The sequence below is a fragment of the Centruroides sculpturatus genome, unplaced genomic scaffold, assembly GCF_000671375.1.
Source record: "Centruroides sculpturatus isolate CEXI.00-Female unplaced genomic scaffold, Cexi_2.0 scaffold84, whole genome shotgun sequence".
NCBI lineage: Eukaryota > Metazoa > Arthropoda > Arachnida > Scorpiones > Buthidae > Centruroides > Centruroides sculpturatus.
The window spans coordinates 665,060-691,846 of record NW_019384316.1 but is presented as its reverse complement, the minus strand read 5'-3'; the positions used below and the strand labels follow the sequence as shown (position 1 = coordinate 691,846).

Below are 26,787 nucleotides of genomic sequence, written 5' to 3'. Positions count from 1 at the left end.
AAATAAAATAATCAATTTAAAATCCACTAAATTTAAAAGTATGTCACTTAAAAAATAAATACGTAGAATTAACCAAACAAAAATCATTCGTCCAAGTCTATCGAAACAGTTTTTTCCCATTTTTGCATGCTAATAACTTCCGACAAACAACATAGAGAAAAAATAAATAAATAACCCCTCGAGGACAACATACAAACTTCCTACTTAATTCATATTTTTTAACGGAATACTACAATCATGTTTATACACAAAAAAAACACTTCGTGTAGTTTTAAAAAATTGGCAAGATCCGCCGGACTTAAGGACGCTAACATAGCAAATCACTAGCTGACACCGAAAACTTTACCAATGTAAAAAAAAAATATCTTCTACAAGGTGAATGTATTTATAAAACACATGTTTCATATACAGTCGACTCCCCTATAACGCTGTTGATAATTCTGTTTTATATGAATTCCATGTTGTACGAGTCACTTAGATTTTACAAATATGTGAACCGTTCACAGCCCGGCACAAGTATTTGTAAAATCTAAGTGACTCGTACAACATGGAATTCATATAAAACGATATTATCAACAGTGTTATAGGGGGGTCGACTTGTACTAAATTCAAATTTAAAATATTTAGTAATCCAGACTTGTATTGTAACTCATAAATAATTAAAAAAAAAAAAAAATGTTTATCAGTTTATAATAAACACTCATCGTGTTTACTGTAATATGAAATGTAATATAAAATGTGAAATTGATTAGAAAATTAGAAAAATAATCAATTTCTATACACNTGGACCCAAAAAAACACCACAGTAAAAGTGCTATACTGCTTATATAATGACTTTTCATATAGATTAAAAATTATATTAAAAAGACAATGTAAACTTTAAAAAATTGAATAAACTTTTAACAAAATAATTCAGAAAAATTACATAACTTAATTAATAAATTAGAATTTTATATTTTAATTTTTCTAACCAATTGTATCTGTAAAATAATATGCACAATAGTTAATTAGTTATACATTAAATATTTAATATAATTCAAACTAAACTTATAATTGAAACTAAATCATATAAAAGTAATTAGGCACTTTTAAGCTTTGTAAACTTTATATTTTAGTTTGTTAAAATATTAAATATTCAGTTTTATTTAAAATACCTGTACATATTTTTAAATTGTATTCTAAAATTAAATAGGCCTAAAATAATAGTAAACTCAATATAAAGTATGATATGCAAAAATTCGATACAATACAACACTACTCTAACATCTATATTTTCATAAACATTTTCACTTAATAGCAATAACCATGCAACTGAAAACCACTTCCTATATTTTATAAATAATAATTTCTTTTAATTACAATTTAATATTTTGTCATAACAGAATAATAAATGCGTATTTTAACAGGAATTCAATCCCACATCAATATATAAGGACGTTGCCCTACTAATTTGTCATCACAGTTCTAAGAATTAATTATATCCAATTTAAAATATTTTACTTACCGTCTACTTTTGTTGAACTATGTATTGCTGTATTTGTAGCATGAGTATAATGGATCAAATCAACTCCATATTTCTTGGAATTTAAAGTTCTTTTATGGCTGTTTATAATAAAAAAAATAAAATAAAATAAAATAAAAACTTTAATATAACATAAACACTTTCATTTAAATATGACGCTAAATTAATTTGACTTAATTAATTAATAATTAAACCTCTATTTTTTGATAAAATTTGATAATTACGTTAAATACTTAAATTATTAATCACGTATATTTGAGATAAATGAAACTGATATAAAGCCTGATATTGAATTACAATGGATACAAGACTATTAATAAATATATTTAAATTTTGATGTAATTCTGTTAATTCACGAGTTCAAAATTTAATAATAATAATATTGAAAAATCTCTTAAAAGATTTATTAGTTTAATCTTTTCCTTAATTAATTAAAGATATTAATAAATATTTTTTTCCTTTCATTTATTCTTTTTGAATTAATATATCTAGTGCTTAAACTGTTTGCTTGAATAATTCTAGAAAAAAATATATTACTTTAATAGTAAATGAAATAATTGATGATAAGGTTTTAGCTTATGAAGTGTAATAGGCTAAGTGATAGATCTAATTATATTTTATATACATAATATATTTTCAAAACAAAACCTGAAATAAAATAATCAATTTAAAATCCACTAAATTTAAAAGTATGTCACTTAAAAAATAAATACGTAGAATTAACCGAACAAAAATCATTAGTCCAAGTCTATCGAAACAGTTTTTTCCCATTTTTGCATGCTAATAACTTCCGACAAACAACATAGAGAAAAAATAAATAAATAACCCCTCGAGGACAACATACAAACTTCCTACTTAATTCATATTTTTTAACGGAATACTACAATCATGTTTATACACAAAAAAAACACTTCGTGTAGTTTTAAAAAATTGGCAAGATCCGCCGGACTTAAGGACGCTAACATAGCAAATCACTAGCTGACACCGAAAACTTTACCAATGTAAAAAAAAAATATCTTCTACAAGGTGAATGTATTTATAAAACACATGTTTCATATACAGTCGACTCCCCTATAACGCTGTTGATAATTCTGTTTTATATGAATTCCATGTTGTACGAGTCACTTAGATTTTACAAATATGTGAACCGTTCACAGCCCGGCACAAGTATTTGTAAAATCTAAGTGACTCGTACAACATGGAATTCATATAAAACGATATTATCAACAGTGTTATAGGGGGGTCGACTTGTACTAAATTCAAATTTAAAATATTTAGTAATCCAGACTTGTATTGTAACTCATAAATAATTAAAAAAAGAAAAAATGTTTATCAGTTTATAATAAACACTCATCGTGTTTACTGTAATATGAAATGTAATATAAAATGTGAAATTGATTAGAAAATTAGAAAAATAATCAATTTCTATACACGTGTTTATCAATTATAAATAGAAAAAATATATATAGATAGATTTATTACAATTTAAATCATTTTTTATTCAAATTCGTCTGAATTATATTAATAATTACGTATTTATTTAATAATTTTTGAATATTTTAACACACACAAAAAAAAAAAAAAAGTCGTCTGCTTTGAAACGTTCTCTTGTCACGCGCGGGCGCCATCTTGTCTCCATATAAAACTATCGAACTTTCGTTTATATCCGATCGCACTTTATACAAATCGATGATACGACATTATTATTTCGTTATTATATTATAAATATTTAATTATCTAACGCCAGATAAGATCAAAATTAAAAATTTTTATTAACGTCATGTGACAAGGCATTTGTCATAGCGGGCGCCATCTTGAAAAAGGTGAAGGCTTTCTCTTTTTATTTATTTATTTATTTATTATTTTTCTCTTTATTTTTTTTTCTTTAAGAAAGACAAAACTTACGTTCCTTTTTCGCAGTCGTAAATGACAATAGAGTCGTCGTCGCTACTTGATATGAGCGTATCGCCATTAGGAGAGAAGTCGATGCTGTTGATGCGATCGGTGTTCTCACGGAATACTTTAGCCACGCGGAAACTCTGTACGACGTGATCGACTAACTTCATTACGTGTCTTATTTATCAAGAAATTATGTGTTATTTATATATATGAAATATTATAATTTTATAATATTTAATTATATAAAGTAATCGACCGACATTTGTAATTTCTTTCCTTTCGATCGTCTGGCATCGCTAGAGCTGATCTTTCTAAAACGAAGAAGACGTAACGCCATTGGTCGAATTTAACCCTCGCGCCTTCTCCGTCTCCTATTGGTCGATTTCTGTTATATACGTTTTTTGTGTTTTTAAATTTAAAAATTTGAATTTTTTTTTGTTTTTCTTTTTTGGTGATTCGAAAATATTTTAATTTTTTTTAATAAAAATTATTATTATTTCTTTTTATTTTAAATGCTTAAATAATTCAAATTGTTTATTGATTTAAATTATTTTTACAAATTAGGTTATACAGTGTTATTATTATTATTTTTTTTTTTTAGTATACATGGTTATAAATTAACACGAAAGATTTAATTGTAGATAAATCTTTACTTTTTAGATGATTATACCTTAAAACCCTTACTCAAAACAGTGCATTTTTAATTGGTTAGTCAGCTGACAGGTAACCTAACAAGTGAATCAAAAAGGCTCTCTTCTACTTTATTTATCACAATAGCTACAAGCCTTATCTCTTAAATAAGTTATTCTTGTATGAATTTCGTTTTATTTGCATTCCTGGACATGTTTTTTTTTTATTTGAAAGGTTTTTTAAATTAATTTTCTGGAAATTAGACGTGAAAACGGTGAATTTTAACTGTTTTTTTTCCCTTTTTTTAATGTAAATACTTTAGCATTGCCACGCAATAGATGGCAGTAGAGAGTTCTACAAGTCTTTTTTTTCCTTCCCTTATTTTTTTTTTTCAGAATCTGTGATTCTTCAGTACTCATCCGTGCTTTAATATTTAACTAGATGTAAAAAGAGCTTATAATGATATTTAAATATTAAATTTTTTCACAAAAATGAATAGTATCAGAAGAAATTTGATCCATTTTTATTCTTTAAAGTATAAAATCAAAGACCAAAGTACAGTAAAATAACTGGAATATAGTTGTATAACTTTATACTTATTTTTTTTTTTTAAATTCTATTCTTAGAATTAATTCTTTAGAATTTTTAATTGTTTTATACTTTGGTTAAGTTTTGAAAGAAAGGAGAATGTTGTAGACTAAACACAAACAAAATTTGTATCCTGTTTCTATTGAAAATAATACAAAATACTAGTAGTTTTGCTACAAAACTGTTGATCGAAGTTAAAGCATTAGAGAGTGAAATCTATTAACAAAACAGGGATCACAAAAATAAATATAAGAAGGTGTATTCAAGGCCAACTTAACAGCTGGAAGCAAATTAGTCTATGATGCAATAACAAGTGACTCTTAACGATCACTTGTTTACCAAAATAACAGGCGTATATCGATAACAATATACACACAACCTTCTATAATTTTTCATTTTTTTCTTTGTTTTTCTAGTTACAACTTCGTTATATATATATATATGCGTGTGTGTATATATACGAAAGGACTATCTTATGTAAACAACAGAAATATATGGAGGAAAGTCACAACTGTTTTCTTCAGGAAATACCAAAATAACTTAAGAATGAAGACAGATATATTAGCCATGAAAACTGATGCCATAAACATATTCAAGCGTGGTGTTGATGCAGTCCTACCGCAACAGCTGATTAGTAATATATTGAAGTTAACAGAAGATCGAAAATTAATAATTGGAGATAAAAGCTACGATGTTAATGAAAATGTTTATCTCGTCGGTTTTGGTAAAGCTGTTTCGGGTATGGCAAGAGCGATAGAAGATATTTTGGGACATCATTTAGTTAAAGGAATTATCAGCGTACCCATTGGAATCGTAAAATTAATGGAAGATATGGGTAAAAAGTAAGATTTGTATATTTAATTACACACATATAGTTAATCTAACTGTAAGAAATACTCCCAAAAGGGATTAATTATATTAAGGATTGTATAAACGAACTCTGACCTTTAACCCCACTTAAAAGAGTTACATAAGAGTTTTGTTTGTTTTATCAAAGAATTAAGGATCTAGCTTGTCTATTTGAACTCGTCTTTGAGGCCATCTGGCTTTTTAAGATTTTTTTTTNTGCAGATGTAAGCACACGTTTGTACTTTTAGGGAAGAGAGCCACAAATTTGCATAGTGCAACATACACAGCGATAAGGCATCACGATTAAAAAAAAAAGGAACAAACTTTTTTTTTTTTTTTAAGACCGAAGGCACACACAAGACAATTACTTTCAATAGGAAAAGCTCATTGGTTACATGGTATTAATTAAAAAATAAAATAACAAAAAAAAATTAAAATAAAAAAAAATATAAAAAAAAAAAAAAAAAAAAAAAAAAAAAAAAAAAAATTTTTTTTTTTTTTTTTTTTTTTTTTAAAAACAAAGGTAGTTTTTATAATTTATATAAAAATAAAATAACAAAAAAAAATTCCCGAAATAAATACCACATAAGAAAAACAAATATGTAAAATAACAAACCGAATATAATTACAAACAGATTTCTTTTAAAAATGATCATATTTCGATATGATCTTAACACAGAGACAAAATTATTATGTCTGGATAATGTTATCTTGTTTATGTTAATTTAATATATAAACACTGATAAACCGACTGATAAACCATAATAAAATTCAAGAGTGAAATATTTTACGTGAACACACACACACACACATATACAGACATATACAGTAGACCCCCTATAACACTGTAGATAATTCCGTTTTATATGAATTCCATGTTGTACGAGTCACTTAGATTTTACAAATACGTGTGTCGGGCTGTGAACGGCTGACGTATTTGTAAAATCTAACTGACTCGTACAACACGGAATTCATATAAAACGGAATTATCTACAGTGTTATAGGGGAGTCTACTGGTATTAATTAAAAAATAAAATAACAATTAATTTTTCTTATTTATTAACTTGTTAGCAAAATGCTTCCACGACCAAACGGTAAGATAAGATTATTAGAAGGAGCCAAGGACAATATACCAGATGAGTCTGCTTGGCAAGCAGCCACCGATATTGTTTCTTTAGTATCTGGTCTTGACTCTAGAGACCTTTTAATCGTGCTGATATCCGGTACGTCAAATCTCGCTGTTCAGGAAAAAAAAAAAATTTTTAATCAAGAGATTATAACACAATTAATGATTCTTTCCTGTCTTTCAGGAGGAGGTTCGGCTTTGCTTCCTTCTCCTCTACCACCCGTTACGTTAGAAGAAAAGCAAACATTAATTAAACAGTTAACATCTAAAGGTGCAACAATTCAAGAACTTAATTCAATTCGGAAAAGATTATCGCTGGTTAAAGGAGGAGGACTCGCTAAACTTGCATATCCTACAAAGGTTTTTAATTTCTTTTATCAAAATCTGTAGATATAGGCCCTATTATACGATAAAAAATTATTTTATATAGTTTTAATGTAAAGGAGTGAATGACAGATAAACTTTGACTCATCTAGATGGAAAAAAACCCCAACTAACTAACTAAATATGATCCCGAGGATTGCTTATTAAGCGATCGTGTTCCTTAAACAGAAATGATAAATTTTCAATTTTTTTTTAATGCATTAAAATATGATTCATTCACTGACTAATATTTATGGAAGTAATTAAAATAATCCTGGGAAAGAGTAGCTAATTTTTTAATCATAACGTATCAAATTTTAGGGGGGAGAAGAAAAAAAAACCCGAATTTTTGCTTAATTTAATTAATTTTTTTCCAGGTCGTATCTTTAATATTATCAGATATTGTAGGCGATCCTATAGACTTGATAGCCAGTGCCCCAACTGTAATTAATAAAGATCCGCCGGATTTATCATTAAAAATTTTACAGAAGTACGATCTATTGGAAAAAATTCCATCAAGTGTGTTGAAAGTCTTGAAAAAAGACGTCGATGGAGAAGAGTCAAAACTCGATTTCGATCACGTCGATAATGTATTAATAGGTAATAATCGATTATCAATCGAAGCAGCCGGTAATGCAGCCATTAATCTTGGATATTCTCCGATAATATTGAATATTGAACTTACTGGAGTCGCTAGAAACGTCGGAGCGGCACTTGCAAAGTTAGGAATCTTTGCAAGCGGTGGCGACTACACCAAAGACGATTTGTCAGAATTACAAAGAGTTTTGCTATTATCGAACGAAAGGATCGAAGAAATAATACAGAAATGTAAAACAACTAAAAGCGGAATTTGCATAATAAGCGGAGGAGAAACCGTTGTTCTACTCAAAGGAAACGGAAGAGGAGGAAGAAATCAGGAAATGGCGTTGGCTGCTCTCTTAACTTTATCATCATTATCACCATCATCATCGTCTAGCTCTTATCTGCTCGATAGAGAGATAATATTCTTAAGTGCTGGTACTGATGGCATCGATGGATCCACGGAGGCTGCCGGTGCAATTGCATATCGCGGCATGTCCAATGTAGATAATACAATGGTGGTGTCTTATTTAGAAAATAATGACTCGTATAATTTTTATAGGTCGATTAATAATGGAGATGACTTAGTTATAACTGGTCATACTGGCACTAATGTAATGGACTTACAAATACTACTCTTGCGTTAATAAAACTTTAGCGTCATATTCATTTAAATCTCTTCGGTGACATGATTGATCGTTTCCAGAATTTTTACGTCCCTCTTCCTACGAATACGGAAATTTGATGTGTTCATTTGATTTTGTATTCATCATTATACTAATAATTTCACTTAAAAAAAGGCAATTTCTTTGTTTTATTTAGTACATATTTTTCTATATTTACGTATCGAAATACTTTTATTATAAAACTTTTATTAAAACAAAAGGAATTTTAAAAAGTTTAATTATCCGTGATGAGGTCACGTCCGTGTTAAAATAACAAACACATAAAAATCTAATTAGTTACTTGCTTAATTATCATCAAAATTATCGAAAACCAATTAAAATAAGAGCTACTAATTTTAAAACATTTAATTTAATTAATTGAAAAAAAATATATATTTAAAAATTAATTATCCAATAGGACGATTATTCTGTTTTAAAAACAAAAACATTGTTTTTTCCGTTTTATCCAATGAATTACGTTTATTTCTTTTTCGTAATAATTCAAAAACCAATTAAATTCATTCTTTACTTTGATTGATTAGTGACGTATTTTGACGTTACGACTATGATTGGTTATCGATTTAAACGAATAAATTATGATAATTTTTTACGTCAGAAACTTTAAACAATCTAATTGGATAAATTTGAAAACGTACTTTAATTCAAAAATTTGAATTTAATAATTATATTCTTTAAAAAAAAACAATTAAAACGAACTAATACTACATTATTATTATTATTTTTGTAGTTATATTTCGTAATAATACAAGATAAAATGTTATATTTGGACAAATATACAGGAAAAAAGAAAGAAAAAAAAATGAACTAATCTCTTTATTTTTCATTTGAATACATAATTTGACTTAGTAAGTTTTAAGAAGGGAATAAAGTGTGTTCCCTTCAGCACCACATTGAGTGAATGAGCGAATATAACTGCATTGTGACGTCACAGGGTACTTCAGCTCTCATTCGCTGGAAAATAAATTACGTCACAGTGGTCTTCTGTGCAGCCATCGCCTACTGACTTTTCGCAGACCATTCTCGGAGGAAAACTTTTATTATTATTTAATAGAAAAAAGTGTATAGGAAGGAAGGAAGGAAAAAAAAGTAAATTGCACCCCTGAAGGTATATTATTTCTTCAATTTGTTGTATTTTTAACATCTTTTAAAACAAGATAAACTATTCAAAAAGAAGAAAGATGTCTGTACAAAACGAAAAAAAAAAATATTGGCCAATTAACTCTGTCCCTACAGAGAAAGAGAGAGAGAGAGAGAGAGAGTGTGTGTTTTTAAAGTCAACACTAGCATTTCTCCCCCCCAAAAATATGCTGCAACTAACTAACTAAATATGATCCCGAGGATTGCTTATTAAGCGATCGTGTTCCTTAAACAGAAATGATAAATTTTCATTTTTTTTTTTAATGCANTATTTTTAACATCTTTTAAAACAAGATAAACTATTCAAAAAGAAGAAAGATGTCTGTACAAAACGAAAAAAAAAATATTGGCCAATTAACTCTGTCCCTACAGAGAAAGAGAGAGAGAGAGAGAGAGAGTGTGTGTTTTTAAAGTCAACACTAGCATTTCTCCCCCCCAAAAATATGCTGTATAACATGAAAAAATTGGCAGAATATAAAGTTTAAGTCTACTTTATCCCTGCAGATGTAAGCACACGTTTGTACTTTTAGGGAAGAGAGCCACAAATTTGCATAGTGCAACATACACAGCGATAAGGCATCACGATTAAAAAAAAAAGGAACAAACTTTTTTTTTTTTTTTAAGACCGAAGGCACACACAAGACAATTACTTTCAATAGGAAAAGCTCATTGGTTACATTTTTTTTAAGGGGGAACGTAATACGGAGGTGGTTGACGGTACGTTGGTGTTGCCTTTGGTCTTCCGTTTTTGGCTTCTCGAGAAGTTGTAAAGGGTGGAGGTGGCTGATAAGGTGGATCAGTCTGTGGTTCCCTCCTTTCGATTTGAGGTGTAGGTTCCGTACTACCGGTCGTTTGATAAGTCGGTTGAGATAATGGTGGTTTCTCGTCTTTCATAATAACCGGTGGTTTTGCTGGATCCGATTTCTCTTCGATTTCATCAGCGAAAATGATCGGTACACCTTTACTCATAAAACCGCTTGTATCTTGCATGGTCATTTTACCTTTTCTTTTCTTACGATATAAAAAGCATGCTACCATTGCAGCAATTATTAACATGATAGCAATAACCACGGCAGGAATGACTGTAGTGATATATATATCATCATCACTAGTCGTTGCGGGTTTAGATGTAGTCTCCAATGTAGTAATGGTGGGCCACGAAACTTCTAGAGATTCTTCTTCATTTAAGTCTATACATTTCGGACCGGGTGTAATCTTAACTTTAGTTATCTTAAACTCTGGCTGAAGTGCTCTGATAAGTTCCTCCGTTACTGTGTTATCATTATTGATAAGTTTCCTAACTAATTGAGTTATGATATCATACGAACATTTATTAGGTAGTGTGCTATTAGTCCATGAATATACCACAGATCCTTTTTTAATTTTAAGAATTCGCATTGATTTAGTATCAGAATCACCATACATTCTAGCCAATTTTCGAGAAACCAGCATTTTCTTAACAATATTCTTATTAAAATCTTCATAATCTTCATCCAAATAAATACTAAAATCTACACTAAATCTCTGTGATTTACGCATTTTAACTTCGAATATAAATGCATCCGATACATAATTTCCATCAGTATCTGTTGCTTTAATTTGAAATTCATATTTATTTACTTGTTGAGAATCTGGCATGGCTTGAATCATTTGAGTACGTTGATCAAACATAATCCAAGAATCATCCGGATCCGCATTGTTTATCGTTTTTAATTCCAATGTCAAATTACGTGTGCTACCGTCTTTGTCATCAAAGAAAGTATCTGAAGGAATTATATACTGGAAAACATCACCTTCGTATGTGATTATATGGTCTATCGGATTACGAATAGTTGGAGATTCTATAACCTCCGGTTCTTCGGTAGTGATTTGAGGTTTGCAAACGCCCTCAAATTCAATATCCACTTCCTGAACTTTAAACTCCTCATTCATAATCTTTCTAAGTGATCTTGTAACTCCAGAATCTGTTGCTAACTTGTCATAAAGTTTTAAAATTTCTTCTCGTGGGCAATCAGTTGCATCACTTAAGGTATCGTTCGACCAACCAAATATTAATGGATCTACATTAACCATTCTCACAACAATTGACGAATCATCCGGTTCCTTATATAATCTCGCAAGTCTTCTCATCACTTCCATTTGCCAATCGATTCCGACCGGATATTGCCACTTATAATACTTCATTGTCATTTTGAACATGTGAGTAAATTGATATTTTGGATGAGGTAAAACTCTTATATTAACACGTTCAAACGCTGATTTTCCTTCGCTGTCCATTGCTTCTATGTAGAAATGATGGACTTTTATGTGTTCTTCGAGTGGTATAGCGTATAGTTCTTGTTTTACGGGATCAAATTGGATCCAGGAATTCTGTGGTATTGATTCCCTTTCGGAAGTTAAGAACATGAGTTTGAGATTTCGCGTATCACCATCTTCGAAATCGTTAAAGGTATTAGCGGGTATAACAAATGTCCATAGTTTACCAACCATTAGTGTCATCTTTTTGAGTTTATTCGCAACCATAGGTTTGGCATTTGGAATCGTACTCGGCTCAATTACTGGATAAGTTCTAGTTGGTTGGATTTCACTCTCGGACATGGAAGGAGTAGGAGATGTCGTTTCTGGAACGTAAATATGAGGTGTGGACACAGAAGGTTGTAGTATATCTTCAGTAAACAAGCTGGATTCAACGTAATCTGTGGGAACAACAGGAACAACAATTGGAGTAGAATGAAGCATAAATGTAGGACTACTGGGCACTATATGATGATGATGTCCACGATCCGTAGCACTGTGATGATGACGATGACGATGCGTGGTAGTAGTATATATCGGGGAAGACATTGTAGGAACGACTCTAGATTCCGGTATGACGGAATCTTCTGTTGGTTCGATGTCGTCAATTGTTTCCGATGTCCACATTGTTGGTACAATTCCTGGCACGGGAGTACCGTATAAAACATGGTTTTGTCTTTTCATTCTTACTTGTATTGTTGGATGCTGATTTGTAACGTGCCATCCAACTATGGGAAGTCCCAATTGAGATGCTAATTCTCCATTTTTCGCTAATTTTTCTACCAAATTAACACTTTCCGTATCTTTAATGTTTCCTTCGCAACCGACGATCCATTTAAGAATTACTCCAGCTCCGTCTCTGCTATGAATATTTCCTGGTCCAGCTACTATAGCTTGTTCATCGAATGCTTTCTCTCCACCTAACGTGACCAGTTTTATATCACGTGTTTCGAGTTTTATGATTGAGGCCATTTTAGTGATTAAGTCGTATCTTCTGTAGGGAGGAAGATCGGCCATATTGGCATCTGCAATAACAGTAAGAACTGTGCGACTTGAGGGAGATGGACATTTTTCTTTTTCACGATTAGTATATTGGAAGGAATCATCTACTATTTCGATTGAGAAAACATCTTTGGCGATAAGTGGATCATCTGTAAAAAAAAAAGAGGAGATTCTATCAATATTTTAGACGATACAGATAGAAACAGAACGAAAAATAAATACCTTCTGTACTCTTTGCTACTGCTTTCACGCTAATATAAGCGTGCCCGATGTCTTGTTCGGTAGGTACACCTCGGAATGTGCGTGTTTCCTCTTCAAAATAAAGCCAACTAGGTAGGATTTGTTCTCCTGCCTCTGTCACCTGAAAGAATATAAATTTCTTTTTATAGAAAAAACAATACGCATATCGAAAATAAATTACAATAACAGCTGCATCTGACAGTGAATTACAGTCAGTGAGTCAGTGTATTTGATAGATTAAAGATGTCATTTTTACAGCATTAAACTTATTAAGAAAGTTATTTCTTTTTTAAGTCATGGTCAAGGTTCTCCTTAAGGTTGACGTTTGATACAAACCAACCGAAACAAATTATACATTTAAATATCTTCACGTCTTTTATGGATTTATATGTATAAAACGTTTTAATTTGGTATGTCATATGTAAAGATGTACTCAAATGCCAATGAGGAAACTCATTGCTTTTGTTTGTCGTATTCAAAATACAAGTGTATTGCCAGTTTTCTAAACACTAACTAAACTTATACTTTTCTCCTATAGATGGCAATGTGGGTGAGCCATAGTTAGACGTAAGTAAGAGAGAAATTCCCGGATATAACTGTCAAAAATGTCATGATAGTATTTCGCCGTTGACACAGACCAGCTGCGACTCGGTGATAATGCCCAACCCCTCTCTACGTCTGTCTATGTAATAAACCATTAGTACGTGAGAACAGAATACACAGTCCAAGTAAAAATCTGCTTTCTTTCTGGCCCTACAACTTTCTGCATACGTGGGAAATGTAACTAGCAACTGGATAGGGTATGTTTTCTAATAGTGGCAGAAGGTTTGGGGATGACAGCTGATGTACAGTACAGTACAGTACAGACACCACCCCCCTCTCTCTCATCGTTACCCCACAGTGACTCACTAAAGCGGATAAGCTGACTCATTTCTACTTTAACTGGACATTACGTGCTAGGGAATAGGAAAAGATATACATCATGGAAAAAATTTTCTCACACGAAAATTTCGTGTTTCCGCCACGCGACACACAAAAGGAAACGATTAATAACAACATCTTAATCGGATTTCCTTATTGGGAATGAACCTTATAATCATCTGATACAGAAAAATATTATTATCTTAACTAAATATATATCGAAATAATTGATAATACATAGCGATTGGTCGCGACGTCTCCATTACAACTAGACGAAGCGATATCGCGTAAACATTTCTTTTTCTAATCTTATTACTTACATTATAAAATATAATAAATTATATCGATTTCTTAAGAAAATACAATCATTTACGATGTAAATATATAGAAAATTTATAGTTTATTACGGAAACATTATCGTAAATCCTCCTCTACTAAGAGTTTTAATGCCATTTAGGAAATTCTATTAGCAATGAGGATTTGTTGTTTTTTCTTTTCCCCCCCCCTCTCTCTCTCTTTCTCCTTCTTAAAATATATTAAGAGAAATTATTTTTCTGTGATTTTATCGTTCAGCTGGATGAACATTAAGTGAAGACAGGACATTGACCTCAGAATTTAGTCTCCCGCTTTGCAGGCGGAAGTTAACTCATGCTTTCGAAGGAGGAATAACATCCCACTTGACTAATTGTCTCATTGATAGATTTAGATAAGTTATAAAAGGCTATCCGAGAAGAAATTTGGAAAAAAATATTCTTTTTACGAGCCTTAAGATGAAAGAATTCTTGTGTAAAGTATTCAAATCCGCTGATTAATATAAAAAAAAAAATTAGATAATAGATTAATAAAACAACAAATGGCATTGACTGAACAGAGCATTTGAAGTTGTAGAACTCCCACGTACAGACGAAAATAAACAGTCCTTCCTTCCTCTCTCTCTCCTCACCAGCTTGGCTTTTTACACTTTGACAGCGATTTTCGTAGACGTCTTCCGTTGGGAATGAAACTATAAATTTTCAAACAGGTCGAAGGGAGGGTGAGGAAAAAAAAAAAAAATACAGAGTAAAACGGGCCACAGAATCTCTTAACCGTACGCTCCGATAATCCGAATGTGTCCAGCAAGAGTTTTACGAGCGGTACGACAGCATTTGTCTTTCCACCGGACTGGACAGCTGACATTTGCCACGATTATCGTTTGTCACTAGATTTGCAATGTTGGACAACATCGTGTTTATAGTCCGAAACTGATAAACCACCCGCTCTTCTTCTTCCCCCACCTGATGCTGACCTTTAACACGAGAAAACACGTCATCCATTAAGGGTCGACGTTGCTGTGTCACGTCTGTCTGCATGACGATGCGATAAAGACATTGCGGAGGTGATATATTGATGCAAGAAGCCAAACCACTAGCTCCTATTTCAGTTCTACCGACACACACTAAAAGACTTTTTTTTTAAACAGAAGAATAGTTAAAAAATTATCACTCCCCTAGCTACAAAATATTCCGGGGTTACTGGTGGGTTAATCTAGCAATTTATTTGGGATTTGGAGCGAGTGCTTAACCGTGCCGTTACGTTTTCGAGCGTGTTAAACACAGTTTTAACCGAAAAGAATACAGTTTACTAGCCATTTTTTTGAGAAAAATCGATAAGTACCGTGTGGTTTCGATGTCAACAAGTAAATCGTGCTGTTAACATACTCGAAAACATTCCATTACTCAGACATATTACACATTATAGAATGAGAAACGGGAAGAATGCGACACGATAATTGACATTCTCAAATCCTTTCTACCCTTACAAAATTATTGACTGGTGTTCTATTTTTACTCTCTTACAGCAGCAGCAGCAGCAGATTTTATTTTTTTAATCTCAACCTATAAATTAAAGCTTTATTTTTCTAATTGGTTTATATATATATATACTTACAACGTATCGTTCTACTAAACCAGAAAAAGCATCTTCGGGGATAACGTAATTAAATAACCTTCCAACGGATGCTGTGGTATCCGGTATCCCCCATAACCTCCTGACACCGACTAAAACTTGCTGATTGGCAGAAGATTCTTTACCATTTAAGTCTTGAAGATAGTTGTGAATGTCGCTAATTTCTTCTTTGTTACAACTACACGTAACAAAGAAAAGTCCAAATAGCAAAGCAGTCCACAGTTTCTTCATCGTACTGGTTCCACAACTCGTCGACGGCGACGACGACGACATGTTTTTTTTAGTCAAAGAACGTGTTGTACTGTATCTGAAAAATAAAGAAAATAGCAAAAATTTAGTGGAGGAAACGTGATATTATGCACTATATAAGTCCCTCCTCCCCCATTCTTAAAACTGTAGTGGGTGTGTAAACGGTAACAATGTAGGCGTTTCCCTTGTTATACAACTTCTTCTCACTTTTGACCGTATATAGGAAGATGGCATCAATTAGGTTAACGTTATTTAAGCGAATTTGTATCGAAATCTCTTATCGGGAACCACGTTTAAGGTCTTATCCTCCCTCCCTCCTACATGATTATCTTTACGATCGGTGCCATAAAGTACCGTGTTGTAAACTTGGAAATTAACAGTAAAGGCACTTAATCTTATCTTTTTAATACATAAAAATGGTGGAAAAAACAGTAAAGATTGTTATATTTCTATAATCATTTTTCACTTTTACTGATTCGACCTAATTTCTGTGTAAAGAGGACGGCGCCAACTGGCCCTTTTCTTCTTTTTTTCTTGTGTTATTTTCTTCTAAAGTGGAACGTTAATAATACAGAAAAAGGGGTGGATAATTAAGCATTAGAAGAGATTTCCTCTTGAATTTCTCCTAATTAAATATCTATATATATTCAGGAATAGTTTAAATTTTCGGAATTGTATTAGTATTAAATCGAGGAAACGTCTATTGAAGTTATTTCAAGTGGTAAAGAATAAGTAACGTTCGCAATAAAGGAACGAACTCTTAGACCAATTCCACACCGGATTTCCTACATTTCTTTTTTTCCAAAGCTTCCTCTTTAAAGAAATTCCGAAAGTTTCCAATTTCCTGCAGGCAAAAAAGACCTATAAACTATTACTTCACCCTCACATAAATAGGGTTTTTAAAGGTGTTGAGGGATCCCAGAGCTAAAGCCAATTCCCTACTTGGATCATTTATCAAGCGAAAGGAAACCCCCCGAAAATGGTTATTTGCGGTTACAATCTTGAAAAGAAAGCTCCCGTTCCCTTCGTCGAGGGGGTGGGGGTAAATGTAAATCCAAATCCATGAATTATAACAGGAAGGAATGTCAAACACAGGTACTGTACACACACACACACATGGCTAGGTGAATGAGGTTAAAAGACTGTTTAAACTACTGACTCATTGGTTTATTATTGTAAGAGTTAAATTAAGAAATGGATAGAATCGACTAAAGTAGAGAGAAATTTGATTTATATTGTTATTTATATAGAAGAAAATTAGATATTCTTGTGTCCAGTCTCTGAGGAGCTTGTGTGAGAGAGAAAGAGAGACTAAAAAAGACAACTGTCCTTGACCCACTTTCTCTTTCATCGTGGTTACTTACGAAAAAAGAATTCTTCTATACACTTTAACAGAATTTATACACAATTTTCCTCTATTACAATACAAAATATACTAGCAAACAATACCCCATACTAAAATATATAGCAATTTAAACCACGATTTAATAATAAGGGCGTAGAGAGATGTTTCTAAACATAGAAAACAAGTTATTTTAGTATAGAAATTTACATTTTGTGACATTTATATAAGTTTTAGAACGTTATATACGTGTTTAGATTGTTAGATACGTGCTTATCTTAGCCTATTGTAGAATTAAAATGTAGAGGGGAATCGATGAAATGTTCATAAAGAGGAGAAAATAGAATACAGATCTTCGTATATAATTAACGAAAAGAGACGAAAAACAATTTAGAAATCTCTTAAAAAGAATCATAACAAAACATCATATTGTTAAAACAAACGGGAAAAAGTCGGTTAAATTTAGTTATTTTCCTAGAAAGTAAATGTGAGAAAATTCCTTTAAAGTTTCCAGATGGTCAAAAAATTTGCTTAACTTTTAATTTTCTCTAGTACAAGTGGGGGGATTTATAGTGTTTTTAGCCTGTTTCCAATCCATATATCACTCGATACGTTTAAGAAAATATATATATATATATATATATATAAAAATACTTGATATATATCTAAGATAATAAGGTAGACTTCCTGTTTACTCACGATCTTGCTCCCATCTGTAGCACGAAAATCAACCTTGGTTTCAGTCGAAAGTGCTTCTGATAGCGTTATTCTAACAGTAGGGACATTGTTCTATCTTCTATCTAAAATAGTTTTTAAACGAGTGCAAAGTTATCTGTATTAAATATTCTAAGTCGAATCGGATTACCCACATCACACAGTGGTGAATCAACACTAAAAATCTTCACCCCTACTAGTTTAAAATCGAATGGATTTAAAGTTATTAAAACATTAAAACTAGACAGGAAAAGACCTTCATTTTTTTTTTTTTGTTATTTCTCCCCCATTTAGGCAACTTTATCCGCCTGTGTTTAGCCGACTTCTCAAGAGTGAATAGGACTTTTTTCTTTTTTTTTTTTCCTCCTCTTCTCCCAAGTTCTATAGACTGGGTCAAGGCTGGTGTTGTTCCTCTACCCCGGATGGCATTCTCGCCTATTCACGTGACTGGAATTAACCGAAAATACCAGAGAAGGGCCGTATCGCGTCTTAATTTATCCCCACGACGGCATTGTCTCTTTGGAAATGACGTCAACCGACTGTGTGTGCGTGTGTATGTACTGTTGACAGTGTCAGTGTCATAGTTCGTTCATCCCCAGTCTCTCTTCTTTCGGGAGGTCCTACATGGGGACGGGGTGGAATGTTAGAAAACGTATATTAGGGAGGAGGAAAGTGGAATGTTCTTGTCGATTTTTACTGTGTCGCATACTAGAAAGTACTAAGGTGATGAATTTTTCCGTCTAGTTACCTTAGAAAAGAAAGAGGGGGGAGCAAACAAGACAAGGGGAGACAATGGCGACATTCTATTTTGAGTCGGAACGAATTTAATTAAAGGAGAACGTACTAAAATTAAACTTTTGAGTAACGTTTGCACGGTTCGTTTCTAACTCGCGAACACCCCCGTATCAGAATTTAATATAGCGTGTGAAAGAGCTTAAGCAATTAGTATCCTTCAACCGCTAATGACCCGATCTTAACGCATGTGTGGGCTGGAAAATTGAGGTGTTTTTTTTATATATATATTCGAATACACTTGATAGTTGTTGATAAATCCGTTCCGGCACCTCACAATAAACAAGCCATAGCAGCTGAAGTGAGGGCTTAAGTGAGGCCAAAAGGCACCTCAACAAAAGAGGTGAGTCAGAACCTATTACGTCACACGAGTGCAGCAGGTTTGAAGGATACCATTATGACTAACGGTCGTGTAAGGAACAAATTACAAAAAAACGTTTTTTTTTTTTTTTTTTTTACCCTCTCTTCTATAGAGATACGAAATGTAGTATATAAATGGCCAGCTGCAAGCGAAGAAAATTCACTCTTTCTTCACTCCACACCCTTTTAAAACACTCCTTTCTTTACCACCGGAGGGAATTTTGTAAGGGTTTCAACCTCCTTAATTTCCGGCCTTCGTGTGTTGTTTCGATCTTCCTTACCCATATTATAAACAAGTCACGGGTGATGTGATGGCGTCATACTCCGTACAGACGTCTTGCATCACACCAGAATAAGGAAGGAAAAATGTGTTCATAATTAAATTCCCTTTTACTCATTATTTCCAATGAAGAACTGGAAATGTAACGGATCTAGTGTAATAAATTTATGAATGAATCACATCAGAATGTCAGAAAAAGGGGGGAGAACAAAATGCTAATAAGTTCTATTGATATTGTTGAACTGGATTTACGTAACACACAGATCAACACCCTCTTTTCTCTTTCTTTCTTTCCCTTCTAACAAAACGCTATCGTGTTCACACTAACGGTCCCTCAAGAGCATCACGTCTGTCGAAACTTAATGGAATTCTCGTGTCGCTTCCAAGCAGCTACCTGGATGGAGAGGAACCAGATGGGGAGGAGGGGGAAGAATAACCTTGTAAATTCGTAAAGTCTCCTTCGACTTCTTCAAAAGCCTAACTGGAATTTATCCGTCGACAGTTATCTAGAGATAGAAAACAATGTATAAGAGATATTTACGATGCGATAAAGACTACGGAGCCAACAGAGCGTTACATATGTCAGAATTGAACATTTCGTAGGAAAAAAAATACATATATAAAGAGTGGGCACAGATCATTAACAAGTTCAATGCACCGTCGTATAGAGAGGAGAAGACAGATGTTTCGAGTCAAGTGTCATTCTCACAGGGGGGAAAAACACACACCCCCAGCATCCTAACGCCGTTCCCTCCTTATTAAAACCTTTAGTTTATTTCATTTTAATAAACAATTAACAATGATAAATGGTGTTACTATCTCACACTTTTTTATTTTTAAAAAAAAACACAGCAACCAATTCCTTACAACTGCTAAATCAGCCTTGGATATGTTCATCAGACATTGGAACCATGCCAGAGGGAGGGATAGAAGTCAGAAATGTTCCTATAAATAAAACCTTAAGTCTGTTCAGCTTGAACTCTTTCAAGCACACACACACACACACGAGGCATAAGCTTGCACGCAAATTATTCTCCCCAACGTTGATGTAACTTAATCTGTTTTGCCTTTTTTTTTTTAAAAAACACAGACAGGGGAGTAACGGACATTGGCATACAAGAGTTTTGCATTTAACACAAGAAAAAAAAAGGGGGTATCGAATCTATCTCGTATTTCAGTTTATTGCTCGGTTGGGAATGTTCGAAGTGTGGTTTCTTTTTGTAATTCTAACGAAGGTTTTGTCACACATGCTTCACAATTGACACGTACCAAACAGCTGGATTTAGACAAGTAAAGCTGTGGTCTTGAAGCCAAACTAAATGATAAACGAGTGTTGTAGTTAAAGAGAGAAAAATAAAGCTTTAACACTATATATATATAATGCTTATTACTTTATACACTGTCACGAAAGTTTCTTTGTTCTACGTGTTAGACAATTGTCCACACGTTAAGACAATGTAGAAGATTGGGTATGAAGCTTTACAATATTAAATCTTTGATACCAAAAAGGAACTTTTGATATTGTGCCAACACTTAACAAGATTCTCTCTGCCCCACCTGCTGCATACTTTTCTACACCCATAAAAGAACATTTTTTTTAGAGGGGAAAAACACCGTGCCACGTTAGAACACAGGTGTAGATTATCACGATTTTTAATCGTATATAGTAGTAACACACCAGGTGTTGCAAGATCACAAACTCTTGTGTTTAGGAACCATTATAATTCTCCATTTATATATATATATTTCCAATATAATAAATTCAACGTTTCCTGTGTGGTTTAGATGATAACAAAGGGACAATTCCATTGTCCTGTCAATAATAATGGTGACTAACATTCAATCAAGCCAATCTGCTACACGAAAAACGAACGATGTGGTCCATTAAAATCTCTAATATTGTCTTTCGTAATGTTATCGTGATAGGAATAAAGTTTACTTTCGAATCTTTACACAAGAAACTACACAAGAACTTCATTTGCATACTTGCAAGTGTGTCGTGTCCTTAATAAAACCAGGGGAAAAACCTCGAACAGATGGCATACAAAAAGGGATTTAATACACCCCTATTAATGAGATAAAACAGTACATTTCTAGTGTAAATATTATGCCAAAAATAGGGTAAACTAAACAAGGGGGTATAGAAGAAAACCGAGGTTAACAACTGAGAACTATACGAATTTAATCGAATGATTTACTGGGTTTATATAATCCTACATAATCTCTAAATATGAAAGGGAGTCGTGGGATAATATAATCTTCAAATCTCCTTTGTGGGAAGCCGGAAGAAATACTTGTAACAATCGACAATCCCCCCTTCATACTTTTTCTTTTACCTGTGTATCGGGATAACTTACAATATCTAAAGGAAGTAAACGAGCAAGGAGAAATGTCCCGCCGGAAACTTTTACTAAGAGGTGGGGAGGGTTGAAAGTATTGTTTCCTTTTCTATTATATACTTAAAGTTAGTTAGATATAACGTATTTTACTTACGAATTCTAGTACATTTCGTTAATATTATCCCTCCGAATCACATCTTATTTAAACCTACTGTCGAGGAGACGAGTTGCAGCGACTCTCGGTTCTACAACTAGAACACTACCACACACACACACACACACACCAGTCGACACTACACCACGTGACAAGGACAGTCTACTGTAAGCCCGAAGGGGAAGAAGAAGCGGAAAAAGGGAGGGGACGTTCACCTGATATTACGTCCGAATGGCGTCGGAGGGTAAGATAAAGAGGAGTGTGACTGATTACCGACAATGTGAACTAAACTGGGAGATAAGATCCTTATCAACCCTCTTTACTCTCCTTTATTCTTAACGATGAATTTTATATAGTTAATGAAGAGAGAGAGAGAGAGAGAGAGATATTCCCATCTTTGAATGCGGGAGGGTGGGCTTTTTTTTTTCTTTCTTCTATTTTTGGATAAGGATAAGGTCATAAGTGTTAGAGCGACTGACCCAATTTTCATCTGGACCGTCTCCCAGACGTCTTACAACAAATTTTGGCTCTAAAAACGTCTTATTTCCTCCTCCCCTTTTGTAAAAAAACACCCCTTGTTTGTTGCCTATACCCGTCGTTGCAGTGACAATCGATTATGTGGAATTATAGATTATGTTTGTGCAGAATTGTCTCAAGGACACATAGATCGAAAGTAAAGACGTGTAGTAAACGAAGAACACAAAGGAAAATAACACACAAAGTTAACACACCCCCTGTAAGCCAGGTCCAAATTTAATTTTTGTAGCTAGATTTAAGAGAATGGACGTTATATACAAGTTAAAAAACACCCTCCTCCTATATTCTAGTGTACAAAAAACTCATTGAAATTTACTTGTTATCGTGGAAGAATGGTAACATTCAATATAACACAGTAACAAAGATATTGTTTGTTAAAGAGGTAAAGAACTAACTACTGTACACCTTGATATAAGGGTAATACAGTTTGGAAATTGTTTGTATAAGTGTACGAGGATGTCCTGTAACAAATAAAATTATAAAAAGGACCCTAAATTTACGTGTAAATCGATGCAACGAGGTTATTTAAAGGTCAATAGAGGTGATAGATGAATCATTCTTATTAAACACCTGGACGGGTTAACCTGTTCTATTTTCTTTATTTTTTCTCGAGTTTGTAGTTGTTAATTAAAGAAAATAAATTCGAGGAAACGTAAACTAACAGGGATTTTGTAGAAAGACACTATGCAATTTTAAGTTGTTCCTAGAAGTTAACTTAATAATATAGTATTAGTGATGCAGGCGTTTTATGCCATAAATAGCTCGCTGTATCGTAACAAATGGTATATATTTATATATATACAGGGATATTCCATAATTTCTACAGTGTCTGGGGCCTCCTGACGTAACGAAGAGGCCCTTTATGCTGGGGGGCCTCCTGAAGTTTGAGAGAAGCAGTAAGGAAGAGTCTACTTTATGCTGCGATTAGGGCCTTCTAGAGGGAGAGAGAACAGGACTTTTAAAGAGCCCGGGCCTTTTAAAAGCCTAGAAAATCAATTTAAGCAATTTCAAGTGCACGAATGAGGAAAAATAAATAAAAAATAAACGTAACAAACTGATAAGTGTCACGTCAGAAGAAGGGATTGTTACGGTTATAATTACGGTTGTACTGCTTAATAACACGAGGGCATTTCGCCAATTTCGCACACACACGACTGATATAACTTAAGAGGTGGTCTTATAAGAAACTAGGGCCCCCTCCTTAAAATAGTTTAGGGCCTCGTAGGGCCCCTTAGTCTTAATTTAAGCATATAAATACCGATGAGGAGTGGTTAGAGGAGATAAGAAGTTGAAGACATTAATGAGAAATTCGAGAGAATATTATTTAATTTTTAGATAAAAAAATACATCAAGGATTAATTTTAAATGATGAATGATGCTTTTAATACATTAAGAAAGGGAATATATTAAAGATTTATGAAGATTTCGACGTCGTAAAGTGTATATAACATCATCATCTATCAGATGATGTATACTCCTCAGCATCCTTTCGGATGCTTCTTAGTCTCATATCCTGGTAAATGTTATGAATAAATAATATTTTACTACGTAGTGATTTTATTTTATATTATTTTTTATCTCTTGTATCTCCTTCATTATCATTTTATTCCTATTTATAAATGGATGCTGCAAAGATGAGGACAAATTCTCTCTTCTCTCTTCTCTTTGCTCTTCGTGTTCCCTGCTGTTTTGTCGGTTTTCTATTGAATATATAAGGAAATATATCTCTCTGTCATTGATTTATATATACTTTTTCCATCTCCTTTTAGTTTTTTTAATGCTATTCAGCGTTTTATCTAAGCTTACGGTTGTTGGTGTGAGAGAATTTAAGTCGATCCAACTTTAAAAGTATCTCAGCGTGTTAAAGATTATTTGTAGAATTTAAAATACAGAATTTTCTATTCTTATATATCTATAAAATACACACATCAGCTGAATTATCTATAGAAATATGCCATACGTTGTAAATCTTTCAATACAACTGATCTTGATTCCATGCTTTCAACACACAACGGAGATTTTCAGCTCTGTTTTTTTATTATTATTATGGAATTTATACAAAATTTCCTATTCTTTTATGATCTTTATAGTCTTTTTCTACGGATAAATTTACTAAATATATCAAAATTCGATTGTTAAAGTGGATAAAGTAGATCTCTCCCCCCCTCTCTCTCTCTCTGAATGCCACTGATTTGCATGAGGAATTTGAATCTCAGAGGTTTAGTACAATCAAAAATGTATTATTTTCCTATAAATTATGGGAATAAAGTGAAAAAACACTCGAGAAATTAGTCTTAAATCTTCAAAATACCCCCCTCCTTTCAGAGGGATTCAGGGGAATAATAAAATACCTGTCTTAAAGAGTCTACAGTATACATTGAAATAATGATTATTGTTTCTATATATACAGGTATATATACGTGTATATATGTATATATAGGCCTATATATATATATTACACTTGTAACCCCTCAGATCCCCTGAAAATGTATTCTGTCTGAAAGAAACACCGGGTGTTCCAACCACCTTATGTTGATTCCTGGGGGGTTTTTATGACCAAATTCTACCAATACACGGGAGTTAGACACGTGATTTCACCAGGTGTGGTCGAACAGGTAACGAAAACAGGTCGTATTCGATTCATCGATCACAAAATTGAATATTAAACAAGTAGAAATTTAAAAAAATAAAGAAGAAAAAAGTAACAACCATTCACCACCCCCTTCTCATTTCTCTAATTAAAAAATCAATTATCTTAATGATATACAGTAAAATCTCTTAGTAAAATAAGCCAATTATAATATATTTTCGTACTTCCGGGATGTTTTCTTATTATAATTTAGTATTTTTTTGCATTAGAAGTACAGTAGAAGCATCAGCAAACACACACGATAATTAGTTAATAACGTGTAGAAAACAGACAGTTTTCATTATAAATATATTTAATACGTCGACGTCTGCATACCAGGCGAGTTATAATTGTTATTTTATAGGTTAATATTATAATTAAATTACTTAAATAATAGAAAAATGTATTAAAACATCCCCCTCCCATCTCATAATCTAGAAAGTATGGACATACACACACACACAGATGTGTGTTCTTCTCGTATCAGATTGCATTATAAACTCCATTTGTTTATTTATAACTCGATTATATGATATAAAAGGACTTTATTGTTTGATATAGAGAGATATTCTACACCAGTAACTTGTACACTAAATACAGTCGACCCCCCCTATAACACTGTTGTTTTTTCCGTTTTATATGAATTCTTTGTTGTACGAGTCACTTAGATTTTACAAATACGTGTGCAGGGATGTAAACGGCTCACGTATTTGTAAAATATAAGTGACTCGTACAACACGGAATTCGTATAAAACGGAAAAATCAATACTGTTATAGGGGGTGTTGTTTTTTCCGTTTTATATGAATTCCGTGTTGTACGAGTCACTTAGATTTTACAAATACGTGTGCAGGGATGTAAACGGCTCACGTATTTGTGAAATATAAGTGACTCGTACAACACGGAATTCGTATAAAACGGAAAAATCAATAGTGTTATAGGGGGGTGTCGACTGTATTTAGTATACAAGTTACTAGTGTAATACATTAAAAAATACGTTTATATTTTATATATACGTTTAATATAACTTTTTAGTATATAAATATAGAAGATTATATTGTAAATTTAATTATAAAATACTCACGATTCTAGGAAAAATGCTTGGGAATCTCTCTAGCAATTATAGGAATGGAGGAGCGAATTCCTAAAATATCCTTTGGAATTTCTAGAATATTTTTCTAGATTTCGTTACGCAACAGATGGTTAATAATAATAATAATAATAGTAACAGGGCCAGCGAACACGAAGATAATTAGTTACGTGCCAAATATACGAGTTAAATCCACTCACCCCCTCCTAAGTGTATTATTATTTATATAAAAATATAGAGTTATAAAGACTTACACGAGTCATAAATTCGAAATGTTTAGTTTTTGGGATGGTCGGTTTACGTTTCTTATCAACATTTATAAGGGAGAAAAAAACCTATGAAATCTTATACAGTCGACCCCCCTCCCTATAACACTGTTGTTTTTTCCGTTTTATATGAATTCCGTGTTGTACGAGTCACTTAGATTTTACAAATACGTGAGCCGTTCACATCCCTGCACACGTATTTGTAAAATCTAAGTGACTCGTACAACACGGAATTCATATAAAACGGAAAAATCAA

At 32.6% G+C, this 26,787-nt stretch overlaps 3 protein-coding genes across 6 annotated transcripts; 1 reads left to right on the top strand and 2 right to left on the bottom strand.

Moving 5' to 3' along the window:
* Window positions 1–1,336: 1,336 nt before the first annotated feature.
* On the bottom strand, window positions 1,337–3,803 carry LOC111623462 (WD repeat-containing protein 82-like). Its single transcript, XM_023366049.1, has 2 exons — window positions 3,428–3,803; window positions 1,337–1,602 (listed from the first exon to the last, which is right to left on the bottom strand). The coding sequence occupies exons 1-2, from the start codon at window positions 3,586–3,588 to the stop codon at window positions 1,497–1,499; spliced, it is 267 nt and encodes an 88-aa protein (XP_023221817.1). The 5' UTR covers window positions 3,589–3,803; the 3' UTR covers window positions 1,337–1,496.
* Window positions 3,134–8,562, top strand: LOC111623433 (glycerate kinase-like). 3 transcript variants are annotated; one of them, XM_023366017.1, is made up of 5 exons: window positions 3,134–3,345; window positions 5,056–5,481; window positions 6,560–6,711; window positions 6,799–6,974; window positions 7,355–8,562. In XM_023366017.1, exons 2-5 carry the CDS (start codon window positions 5,081–5,083, stop codon window positions 8,201–8,203), a joined length of 1,578 nt encoding a protein of 525 aa, XP_023221785.1. In that variant the 5' UTR covers window positions 3,134–3,345; window positions 5,056–5,080; the 3' UTR covers window positions 8,204–8,562. The 3 variants fall into 3 exon arrangements, with proteins under 3 accessions (XP_023221785.1, XP_023221795.1, XP_023221778.1); XM_023366027.1 differs by lacking the exon at window positions 3,134–3,345 and adding an exon at window positions 3,999–4,895; XM_023366010.1 differs by lacking the exon at window positions 3,134–3,345 and having other exon boundaries at window positions 3,999–5,481.
* LOC111623418 (dystroglycan-like) lies at window positions 5,817–22,149 on the bottom strand. 2 transcript variants are annotated; one of them, XM_023366000.1, is made up of 5 exons: window positions 22,012–22,149; window positions 15,764–16,088; window positions 12,899–13,037; window positions 10,057–12,825; window positions 5,817–5,883 (listed from the first exon to the last, which is right to left on the bottom strand). In XM_023366000.1, the coding sequence occupies exons 2-4, from the start codon at window positions 16,052–16,054 to the stop codon at window positions 10,064–10,066; spliced, it is 3,192 nt and encodes a 1,063-aa protein (XP_023221768.1). In that variant the 5' UTR covers window positions 16,055–16,088; window positions 22,012–22,149; the 3' UTR covers window positions 5,817–5,883; window positions 10,057–10,063. The 2 variants fall into 2 exon arrangements, with proteins under 2 accessions (XP_023221768.1, XP_023221760.1); XM_023365992.1 differs by lacking the exon at window positions 5,817–5,883 and having other exon boundaries at window positions 9,986–12,825.
* Between the last annotated feature and the right edge of the window lie 4,638 nt (window positions 22,150–26,787).

Bases quoted from the DNA above. Each gene is read 5' to 3' on its own strand.
- LOC111623462 (XM_023366049.1), bottom strand. From the start codon at position 3,588: ATGAAGTTAGTCGATCACGTCGTACAGAGTTTCCGCGTGGCTAAAGTA. The intron at 1,603-3,427 runs GTAAGTTTTGTC...TATTATAAACAG, and splicing joins TACGACTGCGAAAAAGGAAC to CCATAAAAGAACTTTAAATT.
- LOC111623433 (XM_023366017.1), top strand. From the start codon at position 5,081: ATGCGTGTGTGTATATATACGAAAGGACTATCTTATGTAAACAACAGA. The intron at 5,482-6,559 runs GTAAGATTTGTA...TTAACTTGTTAG, and splicing joins ATGGAAGATATGGGTAAAAA to CAAAATGCTTCCACGACCAA. The intron at 6,975-7,354 runs GTTTTTAATTTC...ATTTTTTTCCAG, and splicing joins AACTTGCATATCCTACAAAG to GTCGTATCTTTAATATTATC.
- LOC111623418 (XM_023366000.1), bottom strand. From the start codon at position 16,054: ATGTCGTCGTCGTCGCCGTCGACGAGTTGTGGAACCAGTACGATGAAG. The intron at 13,038-15,763 runs GTAAGTATATAT...ATATTCTTTCAG, and splicing joins GTTTAGTAGAACGATACGTT to GTGACAGAGGCAGGAGAACA. The intron at 12,826-12,898 runs GTATTTATTTTT...TTTTTTTTACAG, and splicing joins AGTAGCAAAGAGTACAGAAG to ATGATCCACTTATCGCCAAA.